This window comes from Haliotis rufescens, unplaced genomic scaffold (assembly GCF_023055435.1).
Source record: "Haliotis rufescens isolate VD_foot unplaced genomic scaffold, xgHalRufe1.0.p SCAF_9, whole genome shotgun sequence".
Classification (NCBI taxonomy): Eukaryota; Metazoa; Mollusca; class Gastropoda; order Lepetellida; family Haliotidae; genus Haliotis; species Haliotis rufescens.
In genome coordinates, this window is record NW_025964383.1 from 21,332,359 (window position 1) to 21,352,623 (window position 20,265).

Below are 20,265 nucleotides of genomic sequence, written 5' to 3' on the forward strand. Positions count from 1 at the left end.
TGCAACATATCTTGAACAGTTAATTTGGAAAAACATTACCAGTAAATTAAAAAAGAGGAATACCTAACGCATTTTAAAGAAATTGGATCATTAATGATCTATGATGGCCTTATCTTAGTATTGTTATCATCCCCGTGAATGTAGTTCTGAACTTGTGTCAGAGAATGGTATTGACAGGAGATGGGAGACAGTGTATGGAGACTTGTGTTGTTTGCAGACAACTGTTGCTGTGTGCTGTGCTGCTGCGGAGCTGTAAGACCCTTTGACATGAAGATCAAAGACAACCAGAATCGTGAAGTGATGCACTTGTCACGACCTCTACGCTGTAACACTTGCTGGTGTCCTTGTTGTCTGCAGGTAACCTTCACCTTCAACCCATGACTTGCACAAGGTCAAGTGAGACTTCTATCCCATAATTAGGCTCTATTTACTTTTCAGTTTGGTGTCACATGTGCTTGTGATATTGGTGGTGTTGAAATTGACATGTGAATTAAACTTCTGATGATTAAATGATGACGACAATTACAGAGTAGTACTACTACAGTAGTCATGGTGACATCAGAAATGGCAAGAACTGTGATGGTGAAATGATAACAAAAGATGCTGCTAAATGTATGTACAGAGGCACCACCGATACTTTTCATCATGATGATGATGATATTGGCGATGGTTGATGATGATTGGAATGGTAGTGATTGGTGATTGATGATGGTTGGTGATTGGTAATGACAGTGATTGATGATGATGATGATCATGACTGGTGATGATGATGATTGGTTATAATGTTGATGATGACAACTGGTGATGATGACAACTGGTGATGGTGATGACTGGTGATGATGATGATGATGGCATTGATGATGGTGATGAGGATGATGATGACAAGTCATGATGATGATGACTGGTGATGATGATGACTGGTTATAATGATGATGATGACTGGTGATCATGATGATGATGATGATGATGATGACTGGCGATGGTTGATGATTGGAATGGTAGTGATTGGTGACTGGTGATGATAATAATGACTGGTGATGATGATGACAAGTCATGATGATGATGACTGGTGATGATGATGACTGGTTATAATGATGATGATGACTGGTGATGATGATGATGATGATGATGATGATGATGACTGGCGATGGTTGATGATTGGAATGGTAGTGATTGGTGACTGGTGATGATAATAATGACTGGTGATGATGATGACTGGTTATAATGATGATGATTGGTTATAATGATGATGATGACTGGTGATGATGATGACTGGTGATGATGATGATGATGACTGGCGATGATGATGACTGGCGATGGTTGATGATTGGAATGGTAGTGATTGGTGACTGGTGATGATAATAATGACTGGTGATGATGATGACTGGTTATAATGATGATGATGACTGGTTATAATGATGATGATGACTGGTTATAATGATGATGATGACTGGTGATGATGATGATGATGACTGGTGATGATGATGATGACTGGCGATGGTTGATGATTGGAATGGTAGTGATTGGTGACTGGTGATGATAATAATGACTGGTGATGATGATGACTGGTTATAATGATGATGATGACTGGTTATAATGATGATGATGACTGGTGATGATGATGACTGGTGATGATGATGATGATGACTGGCGATGATGATGACTGGCGATGGTTGATGATTGGAATGGTAGTGATTGGTGACTGGTGATGATAATAATGACTGGTGATGATGATGACTGGTTATAATGATGATGATGACTGGTTATAATGATGATGATGACTTGTTATAATGATGATGACTAGTGATTGATGATGATGATGATGGTGATGATGGATGATATTGATGGATGATATTGATGGATGATGCTGATGATGGTGATGATGATGATGCTGATGATGACTGGTGATGATGATGATGATGGGTGATGATGATGGATGATATTGATGGATGATATTGATGGATGATGCTGATGATGCTGATGATGACTGCTGATGATGATGATGATGGGTGATGATGATGGATGATATTGATGGATGATATTGATGGATGATGCTGATGATGGTGATGATGATGATGCTGATGATGACTGGTGATGATGGGTGATGATGATGGATGATATTGATGGATGATGATGATGATGCTGATGATGACTGGTGATGATAACTGGTTATAATGATGATAATGATGGTGATGATGATGATGATGATCACAACAGTACTAGTGTTTGTGTATGTTTTGCTGTGCAGGTGATAGAGGTGCAAGCCCCACCCGGCACGGTGATCGGCTACGTGAAGCAGGGCTGGCATCTGTGTAAGCCCAAGTTCTACATCCAGAACGTGGATGAACAGACCATCCTGGGGATCAAGGGGCCCTGCTGCCAGTGGAATATCTGTGGCGACGTCGAGTTTGATGTAAGCAAATAACACTCTGCTAGCTGGAATAGACATGAATGAAGAATTGTAGTTAACAGTACCACACCCATCTTGGTTTTCAAACTTTTATCATGTTAATACTAGTTATAAGGTTCTTAAAAGTAGAGATTTAGTTGAATAAAGTATAACTATTAGTTTAATAAAGTAGAACTATTACCGTATTTTCTTGAGTATAGTGCGCACCCATGTATAATGCGCACCCCCCTCTAGCGGGTTCAATATTTTGGATAAAAAAAAATCGAATACCAAGCGCAGAAAAATAATTACACCGAGATCTACCCCTTTAGCGAAGTCCGGCAAACGAACGGGTGATGAGAAACTTGGTCAGTACAAATTCGAAATTTGAGCTAAAAAATCACCAGACATGTTGATTTACCGTTTAAATTGTATTTTTTGTTCTGCTAGGCATTGTTTTATATCAAGGGATTAAGATTACCATGTGTATTTTCTCGTAAACTGCTGTACACACGTTTTCTTGGAATCTACCGGTGATTCGGTCAAGACACACCCAATGATATAACTTTACAGGGTTTTAATGCAAGGATCGGCAAAAATTGTATCTGAAACTATTTTTTTATCAGGAATAATATATTCCAATATCTTGTTAATTTAGATGCAGCTTTTACTTAACATATTTAAAATAATAATAACCCAAAGCGAAGCAGCTGATCCTTTGCCGGGTATTAATTTTTACATGGAACCAGTCTGACCAGTCCCGTGCATGTGATCGCGTGATCAGAGAATTACGTGTTGACATAGAATCGTCAAACAAAAACAAATATGACTTTTAACGAGTCACAGTATGGCATTTATGATATATGTATCCATTCCCTGTCAACTAAAGTTCGTTTCAAGGCGTCAATAGCGGTATTCTGACCGTGGTTGCTGTTAAATAATGGTGAGTTGTGCAATCTTCCGATCGCTTCACACACGATTTTGCCGAAATTAATTAAAACATTATTAAAAGGAATTTTGAATAAAATTAATAAAATAAGTTACAAACATAAGTCCAGATATACAAAGAACACTTTTTATAGCCAGACAGTGTAATTACATGACTAATTTGCATACTTCAGTATGGATTTGTTGACATGGTATTTCCGGTGTTACGTGCTCACAGTAATGTCTTTCCATGGGGGAAAAAACACCAAAACTCATTAATTCGTGTATAATGCGCACCCTTTCTACACAGCTGTGTGTTTCGGAAAAAAAGTGCGCACTGTACTCAAGAAAATACGGTAGTTGAATGAAGTACAACTATTAGTTGATCAAAGTATAACTATTAGTTGAATAAAGTAAACTATTAGAACACTAAAGTAGAACTTTTATTTGAATAAGTAGAACTAGTAGCTGAATGAAGTAGAACTATTAGTTGAATAAAGTAGGACTATTAGTACACTAAAGTAGAATTCTTATTTCAGTTTGGGCAAAAAAGGTTCCAATTAAATTAGCAATACCCAAAGTGTTTCTCCCTTTTGAATTCCATGGGGCAGTGGGGTAGTCAAGTGGTTAAACCGTTCGCTTGTCTTGCTGAAAACGGGTTCGATTCCCCAACTGGGTACAATGTGTGAAGCCCATTTCTTGTGTCCCCTGCTGTGATATTGCTGGAATATTGCTAAAAGCTTTGTAAAACCATACTCACTCTCTTTGAATTCCATGGTAAATCTTCCTCAGTATGTAGTGCTTGTTCCCAGTTAGTATTCAAGATACAAATGAATTTTAGTTGGGGGCCCTGTTTTATGTTACTTGTACTTACCTTAAGACATCAGACTTATGACTCCTCTCACTCTGCACACTCCTAGTTTAGGTGGAATATATACTTACCCTAAGACATCAGACTTATGACCCTTCTCACTCTGCACACTCCTAGTTAAGGTGGAATGTATACTTACCTTAAGACATCAGACTTATGACTCCTCTCACTCTGCACACTCCTAGTTAAGGTGGAATATATACTTACTGTAAGACATCAGACTTATGACCCTTCTCACTCTGCACACTCCTAGTTAAGGTGGAATATATACTTACCCTAAGACATCAGACTTATGACCCTTCTCACTCTGCACACTCCTAGTTAAGGTGGAATATATACTTACCCTAAGACATCAGACTTATTACCCCTCTCACTCTGCACACTCCTAGTTAAGGTGGAATATATACTTACCTTAAGACATCAGACTTATGACCCCTCTCACTCTGCACACTCCTAGTTTAGGTGGAATATATACTTACCGTAAGACATTAGACTTATGACCCTTCTCACTCTGCACACTCCTAGTTTAGGTGGAATATATACTTACCGTAAGACATTAGACTTATGACCCTTCTCACTCTGCACACTCCTAGTTTATGTGGAATATATACTTACCCTAAGACATTAGACTTATGACACCTCTCACTCTGCACACTCCTAGTTTATGTGGAATATATACTTACCGTAAGACATTAGACTTATGACACCTCTCACTCTGCACACTCCTAGTTTATGTGGAATATATACTTACCGTAAGACATCAGACTTACGACCCCTCTCACTCTTCACACTCCTAGTTAAGGTGGAATATATACTTACCTTAAGACATCAGACTTACGAACCGTCTCACTCTTCACACTCCTAGTTTACATGGAATATATACTTACCGTAAGACATCAGACTTACGACCCCTCTCACTCTTCACACTCCTAGTTTACATGGAATATATACTTACCGTAAGACATCAGACTTACGAACCGTCTCACTCTTCACACTCCTAGTGTAGGCGGAATATATACTTACCTTAAGGCATCAGACTTATGACCCTTCTCACTCTTCACACTCCTAGTTTACATGGAATATATACTTACCGTAAGACATCAGACTTACGAACCGTCTCACTCTTCACACTCCTAGTTTACATGGAATATTTACTTACCGTAAGGCATCAGACTTACGACCCCTCTCACTCTTCACACTCCTAGTTTACATGGAATATATACTTACCTTAAGGCATCAGACTTACGACCCCTCTCACTCTTCACACTCCTAGTTTACATGGAATATTTACTTACCGTAAGACATCAGACTTACGACCCCTCTCACTCTTCACACTCCTAGTTTACATGGAAAATAAACTTACCGTAAGACATCAGACTTATGACCCCTCTCACTCTTCACACTCCTAGTTTACATGGAATATATACTTACCGTAAGACATCAGACTTACGAACCGTCTCACTCTTCACACTCCTAGTTTACATGGAATATATACTTACCGTAAGACATCAGACTTACGACCCCTCTCACTCTTCACACTCCTAGTTTACATGGAATATATACTTACCTTAAGGCATCAGACTTATGACCCCTCTCACTCTTCACACTCCTAGTTTACATGGAATATATACTTACCATAAGACATCAGACTTATGACCCCTCTCACTCTTCACACTCCTAGTTTACATGGAATATTTACTTACCGTAAGGCATCAGACTTACGACCCCTATCACTCTTCACACTCCTAGTTTACATGGAATATATACTTACCGTAAGGCATCAGACTTACGACCCCTCTCACTCTTCACACTCCTAGTTTACATGGAATATATAATTACCTTAAGGCATCAGACTTACGACCCCTATCACTCTTCACACTCCTAGTTTAGGTGGAATATATACTTACTGTAAGACATCAGACTTACAACCCCTCTCACTCTGCATACCCCTAGTTTACATGGAATATATACTTACCGTAAGGCATCAGACTTATGACCCCTCTCACTCTGCACACTCCTAGTTTAGGTGGAATATATACTTACCGTAAGACATCAGACTTACGAACCGTCTCACTCTTCACACTCCTAGTTTAGGTGGAATATATACTTACCGTAAGACATCAGACTTATGACCCCTCTCACTCTTCACGCTCCTAGTTTAGGTGGAATATATACTTACCTTAAGGCATCAGACTAACGACCCCTCTCACTCTTCACGCTCCTAGTTAAGGTGGAATATATACTTACCGTAAGACATCAGACTTATGACCCTTCTCACTCTTCACGCTCTTAGTTAAGGTGGAATATATACATACCATAAGACATAAGACATATGACCCCTCTCACTCTTCACACTCCTAGTGTAGGCGGAATATATACTTACCTTAAGGCATCAGACTTACGACCCCTCTCACTCTTCACGCTCCTAGTTAAGGTGGAATATATACTTACCGTAAGACATCAGACTTATGACCCTTCTCACTCTTCAGTTCCTAGTTAAGGTGGAATATATACTTACTGTAAGACATCAGACTTAAGACCCCTCACACTCTTCACACTCCTAGTGTAGGCGGAATATATACTTACCTTAAGGCATCAGACTTACGAACCGTCTCACTCTGCACACACCTAGTTTAGGTGGAATATATACTTACCTTAAGACATCAGACTTATGACCCCTCCCACTCTTCACGCTCCTAGTTAAGGTGGAATATATACTTACTGTAAGACATCAGACTTATGACCCTTCTCACTCTTCACGCTCCTAGTTCAGGTGGAATATAAACTTACTGTAAGACATCAGACTTACGACCACGCTCACTCTTCACACTCCTAGTGTAGGTGGAATATATACTTACCTTAAGACATGAGACTTACGACCCCTCTCACTCTTCACACTCCTAGTGTAGGCGGAATATATACGTACCGTAAGACATCAGATTTACGAACCGTCTCACTCTTCACACTCCTAGTTAAGGTGGAATATATACTTACCGTAAGACATCAGACTTACGAACCGTCTCACTCTTCACACTCCTAGTTTAGGTTGAATATATACTTACCGTAAAACATCAGACTTTCGAACCGTCTCACTCTGCTGCTCCAGGTGACGTCTGCTGACCACAGTACGGAGGTGGGAAGGATCTCCAAGCAGTGGTCCGGACTGGCCAAGGAGGTATTCACGGATGCTGACAACTTCGGTATCTCCTTCCCCATGGATCTGGACGTCAAGATGAAGGCTGTCATGTTGGGAGCAATCTTCCTCATTGTGAGTATGCGCTTAAACTCACTCACTCACTCACTCACTCACTCACTCACTCACTCACTCACTCACTCACTCTGTGAGGCTCCAGGTTAGAACAGGGTGATGTACAAAGCGATCTCAGCGCTAAGGTGACCGAACTCCCATATCTTAACATAGACTCGCGACAGTCAGAGTGCTAAGGTTGTTTTGTATAACGGCGTCCTGCTATGCTAGAAGCGACTAAATGGGCAGTGACTTTGTTGATGATACATCATTGTACCCCAATTGCATGGATCGTTGCTCCCAATATCAATCACTAGATCATGTAGTCCACACACGATTATTATTAGCCTGAAACAGATGATGGGCTGGGCAAAAGTTTATATTCTTGTATGAAATTTTGTCAAGCAAGTTGAGTGACCAATATATAAATTTAGCTGGGCTGGTGGATATAAGCAGGATTTGGCTAAAAGACAGCTTTTTGATCCAATGAATCCGTCTTTGTCAACTGTCTGTTTAACCAACACCATACAGTACTGTGTTAAGAGGCCAGTGCTTGTTAGAAGAAAGCTCATTCAGATTTGCCAGTACAACTTTTGCATTTTTGAATTCCGAGTGTTCTCGTGAATAGTTACTTCTCAGTTGTCATGGAACTTCTTGATTTATTCGGTATTGTGGATGTCTGAACGTCGTTAAAACCCAGTAAATTGTAGTTTACAAATAATTGAAATTTCTCTTTATTTAAGAAACAAAGGTTAGAGTGTTAGCGGTTGATTTTCTTCAGCCTAGCATTTATATCCTGATTCGTAATAGGCTTAAGGCTTCTGTGGATGTGCAATTATATTGCATTGCAACATATTTTCTAAAATGTGTCAATTTAACAAAGGGGACATATAGATCTTTAGGCTCTTTAAAATGCACACAAACATATTTCAAAGACTGTATAGTTACAGTATATTAACATGTGATAACGGGTGTGATAAGGGATGTGATAAAGGGTGTGATAAAGTTGTTATCAATCATCCTCCTTGGTTTATGACAAGTATTGACACTTTGATATAATTCAGCCAAGCTCAGCATCAAGGGGCAATCAGTGTCTTGGTTATACATGTAGTTGTATAGGGGTAATCATACTGTAGATTTACACAGTGTGCACACCGTTTTTTATGTTTCTACCTCCATGAATGCAAAGACACATTGAAGTCCTTTCTTATTAATGAAGTGATAAATACAAACTTCCCACACTTCTTGTTTAATCATAAGCACAAAAAACTGTAGACAACAGTGACATTGTTCCACCAATCAGGAAACTGTAGCTCGCTTGTGGGAGTGGCCTAGTTTGTTTAGGTTTGTTGGAACTAAAGGACACAGTTCTATTTGTTCAAATATGAAGGTTACTGACAAACAACACCACCTGCTGCCCTAAGCTTCTGATCTGCTAGGGGGCACGGGTGGCCCAGTCGTCTAAGGCGCTGCGATTCACTGTGCAGAGTTGCGTCCCTTGGGCACGCCAGAAACCTATGATTGTGGGTTCAAATCCCGGTTCGCCCCGATTATGTTTCTAGGTTTGTCAGCGCCATACCCGTGCACGTGGGTTTCACCGAAGTGGTAAACATCTGAGACCTGCATCACATTGGGCTTTCCTCCCACATTAAGCTGACACACCATGATATGACTGGAATAGTGTTAAAAGCGGTGTTAAACCAAACCCACTCACTCACTCACTCTGCTAAATATGAGAGTGAGGCCACCAACCAGGAACTAGATTCAAGCTCTATATACATCTTTCTCATGAAACTTTTGACTTCCACTCCCAATTTGCTTTGGTAGGGGTTTCTCAATGTGTCACCATATTTCTATGGACAAACAAGTTAGATGGCACTATATGATGAATTGCGAGGTTCAATCAAGCTTTGTATTCATACACGGTTTCTAAAGTTAGTTCATTGAGTGATTTTGTACCTTAAACATTGATTATTGTAAGAATGACATATCATAAAAAGGTTATTATCCTTGTATGTGTGTTTCTGTATCTTAAACTATTATGTGTTAGGAATAAAAAATATGTATTAATCTTGTATCAATACAATTTTTATTCCTAATATTATATTTACAATATGGCCACACTCAGATTATTATAATTCCTCCATATCTACAAAGCAACATATGAATAATAAATATGTATTAACCTTGTATCAATACAATTTTTATTCCTTATATATAATATTTACAATATGAAAACCCCTGGATAATAATCTCTCTATATCTGTAAAGCAAGAAACTTGTTGCTGTGGCCTTGTATATTTTTTTGTTTGTTTTAGTTTAATCAGATTTCACAAAATTGCTTGTGTATCTAAAACATGTTGTATTTTCTTTCAGGATTTCATGTACTTTGAAAATGACAAGAAGAATGTCAAGAAGGAGATGGATCATTTACATTAGAATGACAGGACATGTTCAGACAGTACAACAAGATAGTTGAGATGCTGTCTGCAATGGCCTTCTCACCTGTTCATTCAGCACACATGATTAGTGTTCCTTAAATAGACATGGAACCTATGATAAGGATTAGGTTATACAACATGTAATCCATCACTTTCATACAACATTTTAATTTTCTGTCGGTGCACACTCAAAGTTGACCAGCTATATAAAGGAAATGGCCCACTTGCCTAGGTACTACATTTCGTTGTGCAGAGTTGCACCCCTTGGGCATGCCAGTAAGTTTTGATTGTGGGTTTGAATCCTGGTCCGCCCTGATTATGTTTGAAGTTTTGTCAGCACCCGCGCTCATGGGTTTCACCATAGTAGTTAAAATCGAAAATAAATCTGACACACAGTCATATGACTGAAATAATGTTCAAAGTAGCATTAAACATGTTGAACTCCACACCACAGCACACCACAGCACACCACACCACACCACACCACACCACAGCACACCACACCACACCACACCACACCACACCACACCGGGGAGTCTGTCGGTTAAAGCGGTCGCCCGTCACACCGAAGACCCTGGTTCAAATCCCCATATGAGTACAATATATGAAGCCTGTTTGTGGTGTGCCTGCCGCAGTATTGCTGGAATATTGCTCTTAAGCGGGGGTAAAACCACTCACTCCTTTGGCCAAGATGACAGCATGATGTGTCAGTTGCTGTTCCACCTCTGTAAGACCTGCTTAGACATCCATATACACCAAATATTTTCTTTGATATTAGCAACCACCCAGATTATGTTGTTTTCTGTGATATACTGGCACCTATATTAATACCTGTATTAATCACTGTATTCAACTTTTTAAATCAACACAGTAAATGTGTAACTTTTAAAAGCTTTGATATTATCAAAGTGCGTTTAAGGTCAGTGTATAAATGTTTGAAATTGTTTTAGTTTACTTCATCTTTTATGTATATGCTTTTTAGTATACATTTTTTATTTCACTTCTCACCTTGATCAGGAACCCATATTTATTGTTTCTGTAGAGCAGATATTTCTACCGTATATCTGCGTATATGTGTAGATGGTGATCCCTGTGATGGCACTTGTAGACTTCATCTCAGATTGTAATGATTCACTGAAGTATCTGTGTATCCTGATACTTTGTACCATGATACATGTATTGTATCATATATAAATGTTTCCGTGGTATGTACAGGTTTTTAAAGCCACTCTTTGTAAAAATTCTGCATATTTACTGATAAAGTTTCAATTCAGCTTAATTCTGTAATTCTGTAATTCGCTTTCTTTGATAGATAGCGTCTCCTTTAGACAAGATGTGTAGTGTTTGTATGTATCAAATATTGTGTATTACCGTAGATCTCTGACTGGTAGACAAAAATGGACTCAAGTAGCTGTGTCTCAAAACCCGACCTGGATTCAAACACTTTCAACAGTAACATGTCAGACAATCGACAGTTTCCCTTCTCTCCTTAGCACCATCTATTTATCATTTTTCTTCCATGCCTGCAGGGGCGGTCATTTAGCCTAGTGGTTAAAGCGTTCGCTCATCATGCCGAAGACCCAGGTTCGATTCCCGACATGGGTACAATGTGTGAAGCCCATTTCTGGTGTCCGTATGTGTTGCTGCAATATTGCTAAAAGCGATGTAAAACCAAACTCACTCACTCACTCACTCCATGCCTGCAACACACGCTAGAGAAGTAAAGATGAGAGTTATCTGCCCTTGTCAGGACCTTGAGTCCTTGTACGACTTGAGCCCACCTAAACCCACCCAGTCTTGGTTAGAATTGGTCCCACATTGCACTAAGACGATCGTAACTTCCATAAACTACACTTACTCACGACAATCGTAGCACTAGGATTACTTGGAGGAAGGGGACCCAGCTACCTGTGCTGGCCATAAATGTGACTTGATGGATCAGGTGGTCAGGCTCGATGACTTGGCTGATGGCATATCATCGTTGCTCGCAATATCTATCACTAGATTGTCTGGTCCAGACTTGATCACTTACAGGCTGTTGTCATATAACTGGAATATTGTTGAGTGTAGCTGTAAACAACAAACACACCCACACCAGCAGCCTGACCCCTGCTCAAGTACCTGGCAAAGATCTTTTGTGTTTAACATCAAGAGCTTTCTATCTAGGTATATATGGTACAGCAGCAAGGTGAATCGTTACAACCCTAAACTGTAGAAAGATACCGGTATATCTGTAACATATAGAGTTTTTTTAATTCATTATATGTTTGAAATGTCATAGGTTTTATGACAAGCATGGCCTGTGAAATCACTTTGTCAATCTTTCATACAAATTAAGTAACTTCCTGAAGCAGCGTAATAATTTCCTTTAAGATTTTGAAAGATATAAATTCCTGAGTGATTAATCAGTCTGGTTGAAGGTATTTAGAGCACTTCCTGTTTCTGTGAAAGTATTACAATAATCCAGTCTATCTGATACACAAAAGTAGGGCAAATCTATAAATATGATGATGAATATTCATTTTTGGATTTGCAAACATGCGTATTGTGTACATTTAAGCCTAGATGTATCCTCCTTTTGATTCGTTACTAGATTACCATATTTAGTCATACATACTATGTCAAACTGACCCTAATGAATATGCATAAGTACAGTCTATTTTGTAGGTTGGGGGTGTTAGGTAGGAAGTATGGTTTATCTAAAGCATTTGTAAACTAGAGTTTATATCTGTTTTATGTTGTTAAGAAACAGACATCATTGAGTTTGGAATTGTTGAAAACCTCGGTCAAGTGTTAGAGCTGTGAAACCATCAAGAAGGATCTTCACTTGTGTTTGACGTCTGTGGACTGTGCAGCTAAGCCCAGGCAGATAGTCAGGAAGTGTTCAACGTACTTAATTTATCAGTAAAAATCTTCACAACTGTTTGAAAGAAACTTTTGAAATTCCCATTAATAATTTGATCATTACTTGCAATTGTTTGCAACTATAACATGTTAAGGTTTACAATGTGTCTTATGTTAAGGTTACACAATGATGAGAACAAGGTCGTCATAAAAGTTCATTTATACCCTGTATATTGATGTTTTGTTACAGTATATCATGTGATATACTGGAATGTTTTCATTAATACATGGGGCAAATTCTCACATGTCTTGGGCTAAACATTTCAAAAGTTAATGAATTCATTGTATTTATTTTTATTTTAAAAGGTATGCGAAGACCTCAGTTTACAATTTTCATGTCCCTCAATGAGTGGAAGAAAGCTTATGATGGTCACTGTACACACCAGCAGAGCTATGTGGCATCCATTGATAATATTTGTCTATTGAATTATTAATGTTTAACACAATGGCAAGAGCACTTTTATATTGTCATTGCAAAAGAAACCATTGTTTGTTTTACTGTCACGTGATGCATGATGTTTTGCATGCTATTTTCTAAGGTTTAACACATATTTTTACATTTTTTAATAATTAAGGGACACACATTTTCAGCGTGGGTAATTTGTTTTGTTTTGGTGATCTGTGTCATGAGACTGATGTTATTGGTGTCTGTGTCATGAAATAGGTGTTATTGGCATCTGTGCCATGAGACCGGTGTTATTGGTGTCTGTCGTGAGACAGGTTTTGTTAGTGTCTTCGTCACGAGACAGGTGTCATTGTATCGGAGTTAAGGGTAAAACATGTCACTGTTATTTCAGTTTTGAAATATTGTTCCCCATTTAATAATGCATAATAAACTCAATCACTCTTTAAGATTACATAACTGTTGAGCACTGATGCTTATATGTAAGTCATCACACACAGACACAGTGGGGTGCAAATTAGGGAAGGGACGAGTCCACATTTACTACCCGGATACCCAACCCCCCATTACCCTTGGTAACGAAATGTCTGATTGGGAATTGTTTTGCCGCATCCCTGGCAAAAACTATTTAGATACATGTATCAAACAATCAGATCATGCGTACACGGAAGTTGACGGAAGCTTTATCTCAATATACATATACAATTCAAAGGAATGGGTTCATCGTCGGAAAGAAATGCGAACTTTAGCAACTTGAATTGAAACCAGTGAGCTACAGTGAGTTTTTGTCATTAAACAATATATCATGTGACTAACCACGGGTTCGGGTAGTCCTGTGGGTACTCGGATCCTGTTCAGGAACCACCCGACCCGAGTACCACGTCCCAGGCCTAGTACATACCCGTGTTTAAGCACTTTACATGCCAGTACATGTTTTATAGATCATTGCATGTCAATGTATTACAACACTGTAACTAAGCCATTTGGTTTTCAATAATTACACAACAGCCAAATGATTATTGATCACAAATGATTTGAATTCATCTGGCAATGTTAACTTGTGATCTCAGAATGCATCCCCATGTTTCAATGAAAGCTGAATTCACTCTTCAAGTAAGCATGTACATCATATTTGTTTTGTCGCTCTGTAGAATTGACTGTTTTGATGTGTACATAACATAGGAATTTGAGTAGCATATGTACAGCTGTTGAAATCTAACATTGATCTCTCTGCCTTTCTTCAGCATTTCTTCTCCGCTGAATATATATTGGTATGTTTTCATGTTATTTCAGATCAATTAGGCTTCAAAAAATAAAAGAATTGGTTCTCAAGCAATGGGTTTTGAAAATATATTGCGGGCAGGCTGTTTTAATTTTTCTTTTGGTTGTTCCAACTAATATGTAACCAAACAAACAGTTGTGTACAATCAACCTGGGAAAGGGCCTCCCTACATAAATGTATTCCTTCATGAGTACAATACTGGAATACAGTATTTGACTACCATTGGACTTGGAATTATTAATGATTTAAAATAAATAAATTTTTAAATGGAAATAAAAACAAAATATTCAGCAAAGTTTATTCTGATGCAGGTGGTGCCTGAGAACCAAGACTTTTTTTAGCTTTATATTAAGGATAATTTTAACATTTGTCTATAGCAAATTATGGAGTGATTCAAAATAACCAATGTAAAAAATGTTGTCTTCAGCTTGTGATGAACTGCTTGATTTGACTACAACTGCTCTACTTTATAGGTATCTATTTTCTTGAGTTGCCTAGCAACAGCGAACTTTCTGACAGTGTACATGCTGGTATTAGCTGCTTTCATTGGCCTTGAGATGAGTGTCTTACTAGGATGTATGGACGTGCGAGCACAGGATCCTTGCATCACTAAATAATTGCTTTTTCTAAAGGATTGAATTTAGCAAAATAATATTTTTTCTTTATTTTTTCAAAGGATTATCATATTCTTTCACTGTAATTGACTCAGCACAACCATTGTCCTTTTTAGATGCCAGGTTGTAAAGCATTTCGTGTAATTAATATTTTGTGGCCTTTATAGATGTTTAGTAATCATTGCAGAATTGTAGCTTTTTGTATGTCCTCTTATAAAAATGTTATGTTCAAAGTACTGTATGTTTGACACTATTAGGTTGGTGTGGTATTCAAGTTGGTGTTGTTTGAAGAGCTTGTGCCTTAATTGTTTAACCAGTCTCAGGATTAACACGAAGGAAGGAAGTATTTCCCCATGATTCAGTGTCACGTTGTGTTTCAGTTGCAGAAGCTGATGGCATTGCATGCATGATGAAGTCTTTTGTGATGTCATGGCTGTGTTCAACACAATCTCCTTATTATGTTCTGCTCTGTTTTGATCGTGTAATTGTTTCAATTTACTTGTTGGTTCACATTCAGTCACTGAACTATTTCGTAGGTAGGTTGTAGACGTCATCAATACCTCGACGGTTGAAATGCGTTCCTCTGTCACCTATTGGGCTGCTCGGGTGAAGTCACTATTTTTAAACAACCAATCTAGACCTGGCTGATGTCATATAGCTGGAACATTGTTGAGTGCGGCATTAAACAACAAACAAACGTTGCTTCAATCCCGGGCAATGTCTCGTTTAACGTCCATGAGTGGAAAAGAAACTCATATCAATGCAGGTTGGTCAGCAGAAATAGTACAAGTGAATTAGGCAGGCAAAAAACACCAATTTATTTACGATAGTTTTATTTTAGTTTCAAGCAACAATTACAAACAATTACTATTGTACTTCAATTCACATTTACAAAGTTTCTGAATTCCCAAATTTCTATTATGACCACGATCACTAAATGACCAGTGTGTCGAACGATGTTGCCTATCCTAACTCTAAAGCCAAACTGAATTACAACAACACAGGGTGGTCGACATGTGGCGCACATGCATGCTTTTTTCATGCTTTTAGATATGTATCCGCGAAGTAAAGCAGTGTGTGCACAAACTGTTTTCACACACAGGAGTGAAACAGAACGACCTGTTCGGAAACATAGCCTACTCACAGCAATACAATCTGTGATGACAATATCCTTATGTCCACCGGTGATGGAGGAAGGTAGTGTGTACCGATCCATGAAGTATTGACAATTGGTGTACACTGTCTTAATAAAATAACATTTTTAATGTCTGTTTACTTCCTGAGGTATTGGTGAGTGGAGTTTTTTTTAAAAATATTTAACAATCATTTTATGAAAATTTCAGAATTCAAACAACTTATTATCAAGTTGGTAGATCTACCTTTGAGTAAAATATCTTCAAGTTGAAATGATTTGAAAGGTGCATATCTTCAGTGAGAAAGAAATGTGTCTTTTGACATGTTAGGTTCATTTGTAAGGCAGTTACTTTTTAAATATTCTTGACTAAGGTTATACTAAAAGTAACGCTACATCTGTGTGAAGAAAGCCAGTAATTTCTTTACAATTTGAACAGGACCTGCTATCAATGTTGTGACTCAGGGGTGCAGCAATCCCATAGAAATCTATAACTCTGTACTAAATAGAATTTGATGGAAACACAAGAAATTGTCCTCTGTGGTAAGGATGTTAATAACACAAAATCATCTTGTTTCTGTTAACCAAGTGTACCAATGAATGTTATTGATTTTTAGTCTTTATTACAATATGAGTGAAAATGGTAACTTGAGATCTGAGTTCATTTTATGTGAAATTTATATTGTGATAATATTATGTAAGATCAGAAATGGGTTGTATCTTGGCTCAAGTGATTTCTTCACCCAATAATGTCATAAGTGGATTTGTATCGTCTTGTATCAAATCATGTGCAATAATCCTGTTTGAAGCTAGTACATATGTTAAATGGTAGGTGTTTTATGTTGCAGTCAGATCTATTTTCATTGGCTCAATTTTTTTTTATTCAAATTTTCTCTGATGTATTGCTCGTAGAGGGCAGGATCTGATATTTCTACAAGAACATATGAATGTATCTGCTTCTCATTTATATCCGTCTGGAATAAACTGATTTATGGTTTACACCATGGTTTGGTTGTTTATTTCTCCTCTGACCGCCGTCATGGTCTAGTGCACAGAGCATCTGCCCAGGTGGTTCGAACCCTGGTAGCGCCACACAAAATGACCTCAAGTTGAGTACCATCTTTTACCTTCTTTTGGTACAATCTCATTATAATCAGACCTTAGTTCTCGCTACTGCATTAGGGGTCACGTCAGAACGACCTTTCATTCAACCAATCAGAGCGTCGCTTGCCAGATCATGAAAGTGACAGTCGGAATGTGATATCTAATCATACAACCTCAAAAACTTTAACACGGGGTATTCCCGAACAATAGTTATGGGTTAAACGACAGAATCCATACAATCTAGACCCTCTATTAACCATTCCAGAATGTTCTTTTGTTTAGGTTTCAAATTTGTAATCGAGAATTTGTCAAAATATGTTTCAAAGCGTAGTCGCCAATTTAAACTTAATGCCATAAAGCACGAGAAAGCTGCCTTCTGATTGGTCATTCCATTGGTCAGTCAGAGTTCGCGCAAGGTCGGTCTGACGTGACCCGTAATGGGATGTCCTCAAATCTTTGTTTAGTGGTAGCAAGAAGAGAACTAAGATCTGATTTTAATGAGATTGCGTTTGGTAGGACAGACTAGGGGAAAGAACCACTGACCTTCCACTTTCCAGGCTGCTGCTCTATCCACTACACCACGGAGGCATTGTGGCAGATGTTAGGACCTGTTTGGGATCCTGGACTACATCTCGAAGGACTGAGATCACGACTTTGGATGGATGAATGGAGTCCAGGTGCAATCACATCTTCCCGAGACGCGAGTAAACTGACTTTGAAAGTCCAGTTTCCACCCTTGCCGAACTAGGCTGGAATTACTGGGCTCGATCGTAGCGCCACCAGTGGCTATTACCAGTTATGTCCCTTCTAAGCCTCTCCTATGGACCAATCAGATTCCACCTCTCGTATCACTTGTGTTTGCTTCACACAAAACTGTGGCGCCCAGTCAAGACGATCTGATCGATAATCAAGATTTATATTGTGATAAAACGGGTCTTACATTGTGAAATTCATCAAATCACGTGAGCACCTTGATTAAAAACATGAAAAGATTTGGAAAATATCTGCTGACGAGTTGGTGGTGCACATGATTTGCAAATCCTGCAATCGACCGAAATCTGCACGATTTTTATTGGGCTATGCATAGACTTGTTAGTCCAGCCAAAATGTAACTCCATAATACCAGCCTTGTTCGGCAAGGGTGGAAACTGGACTTTTATAGTCAGTTAACTACCTCTTCCTCGGGAAGCTGGGTGCAATCAATGATTTAAGTGTCAGCTACAATCCAAGGATGTGTGTTAAATTACATGTGAAGAGTAGGAAAAGCAATGGACCTAGGACCGTTACAAGTGGAATAATCACTGCTCCTCTGAAGCTGTCAGGGTTCAGTGGGTATGGTGTATACTCTGCTTTCAGTCACATTCCAGCAATATCGTGACGGGGACACCAGAATTGGGCTTCATACATTAAAACTATGTGGTGAATCAAACCCAGAAGAGTGTCCTGGGTTTAATGCCGCTTTGAACAGTATTCCTGTTACATCATGACGTGTCAGCTTGATGTGGGTGAGTGAGTATGGTTTTACACTGCTTTGAACAGTATTCCTGTTACATTACGACGTGTCAGCTTGATGTGGGTGAGTGAGTATGGTTTTATACCTCTTTGAACAGTCTTTCTGTTACATCACGCTATGTCAGCTTGATGTGGGTGAGTGAGTGAGTATGGTTTTATACACCTTTGAACAGTCTTCCTGTTACATCACGACGTGTCAGCTTGATGTGGGTGAGTGAGTGAGTATGGTTTTATACCGCTTTGAACAGTATTCCTGTTACATTACGACGTGTCAGCTTGATGTGGGTGAGTGAGTATGGTTTTACACTGCTTTGAACAGTCTTCCTGTTACATCACAACGTGTCAGCTTGATGTGGGTGAGTGAGTGAGTATGGTTTTATACCCCTTTGAACAATCTTCCTGTTACATCACGACATGTCAGCTTGATGTGGGTGAGTGGGTGAGTATGGTTTTATACCCCTTTGAACAATCTTCCTGTTACATCACGACGTGTCAGCTTATGTGGGTGGGTGAGTGAGTGAGTATGGTTTTATACCGCTTTGAACAATCTTCCTGTTACATCACGACATGTCAGCTTGATGTGGGTGAGTGAGTGAGTATGATTATTTACAGTTTTTAGCACTATTCCAGCAACATCACTTCAGGGGACAACCGGAAATGGGCTTCACACATTGTACCTATGTGGGGATTCAAACCCGGGCCTTCAGCATGAAAAGCGAACGCTTTAACCACTAGACTACCCCACCGTTTGTATGATTTTAGAAGAAAGCCTTAAGTGAAGAGGGTGGTCGGGTAGCCTAGTGGTTAAAGCGTTTGCTCGTCACGCCGAAGACCCGGGTTCGAATCCCGACATGGGTACAATGTGTGAAGCCCATTTCTGGTGTCCCCCGCCGTGATATTGCTGGAATATTGCTAAAAGCAGCGTAAAACCAAACTCACTCACTTAAGTGAAGAACAAACACTGTACCTGCCAGGTAACTCCATGAGTAACCTTTTCAACCATAACACGATACTGGAGATCTTTACTGCTCCTGAATCTCCTGTTCCTGTCATCTTATTCCACAAAATCTTTATTACCGTATTTGACATAATAAGCGCCCAGGGCGCTCTCAAAATTAGAAATAGGGGGCTCTTATCAGAATATTATTTTGGTGAAAAACAACAGGGTTTAAAGATCGTAAATTTTGTGGTTAATGCTGACAGCCTGAAATGTTTATATACGACAGATGTATTTTTCCAGAATCTAATTACCCACAATTAAGAATGCACATAACACACGTATTATACACAAAAAAATAAGTCTTGTGTACATTGATCAATCGGTTGTGGTGCTAATTGGGATTGTTCACCAGCCAATATATTAGCAAATATCGCCGTGGGCGCTTAATAGAGCGGGACGCTTATTACCTCGAATACAGTATATGACACAACAAAAGAAA

At 38.9% G+C, this 20,265-nt stretch overlaps 1 protein-coding gene across 3 annotated transcripts in view; it reads left to right on the forward strand.

The window, feature by feature from the left end:
- Positions 1–11,502, forward strand: part of LOC124144707 (phospholipid scramblase 2-like) — a 31,732-nt gene extending 20,230 nt beyond the window's left edge. For all 3 annotated transcript variants that reach the window (XM_046514244.2, XM_048391545.1, XM_046514245.2), the window contains exons 5-8: positions 218–357; positions 2,249–2,413; positions 7,294–7,455; positions 9,811–11,502. In XM_046514244.2, coding sequence (XP_046370200.2) covers positions 218–357; positions 2,249–2,413; positions 7,294–7,455; positions 9,811–9,873 — 530 coding nt within the window. In that variant the 3' untranslated portion in view covers positions 9,874–11,502. The remainder of the gene's footprint in view (positions 1–217; positions 358–2,248; positions 2,414–7,293; positions 7,456–9,810) is intronic.
- The last annotated feature ends 8,763 nt before the right edge of the window (positions 11,503–20,265 follow it).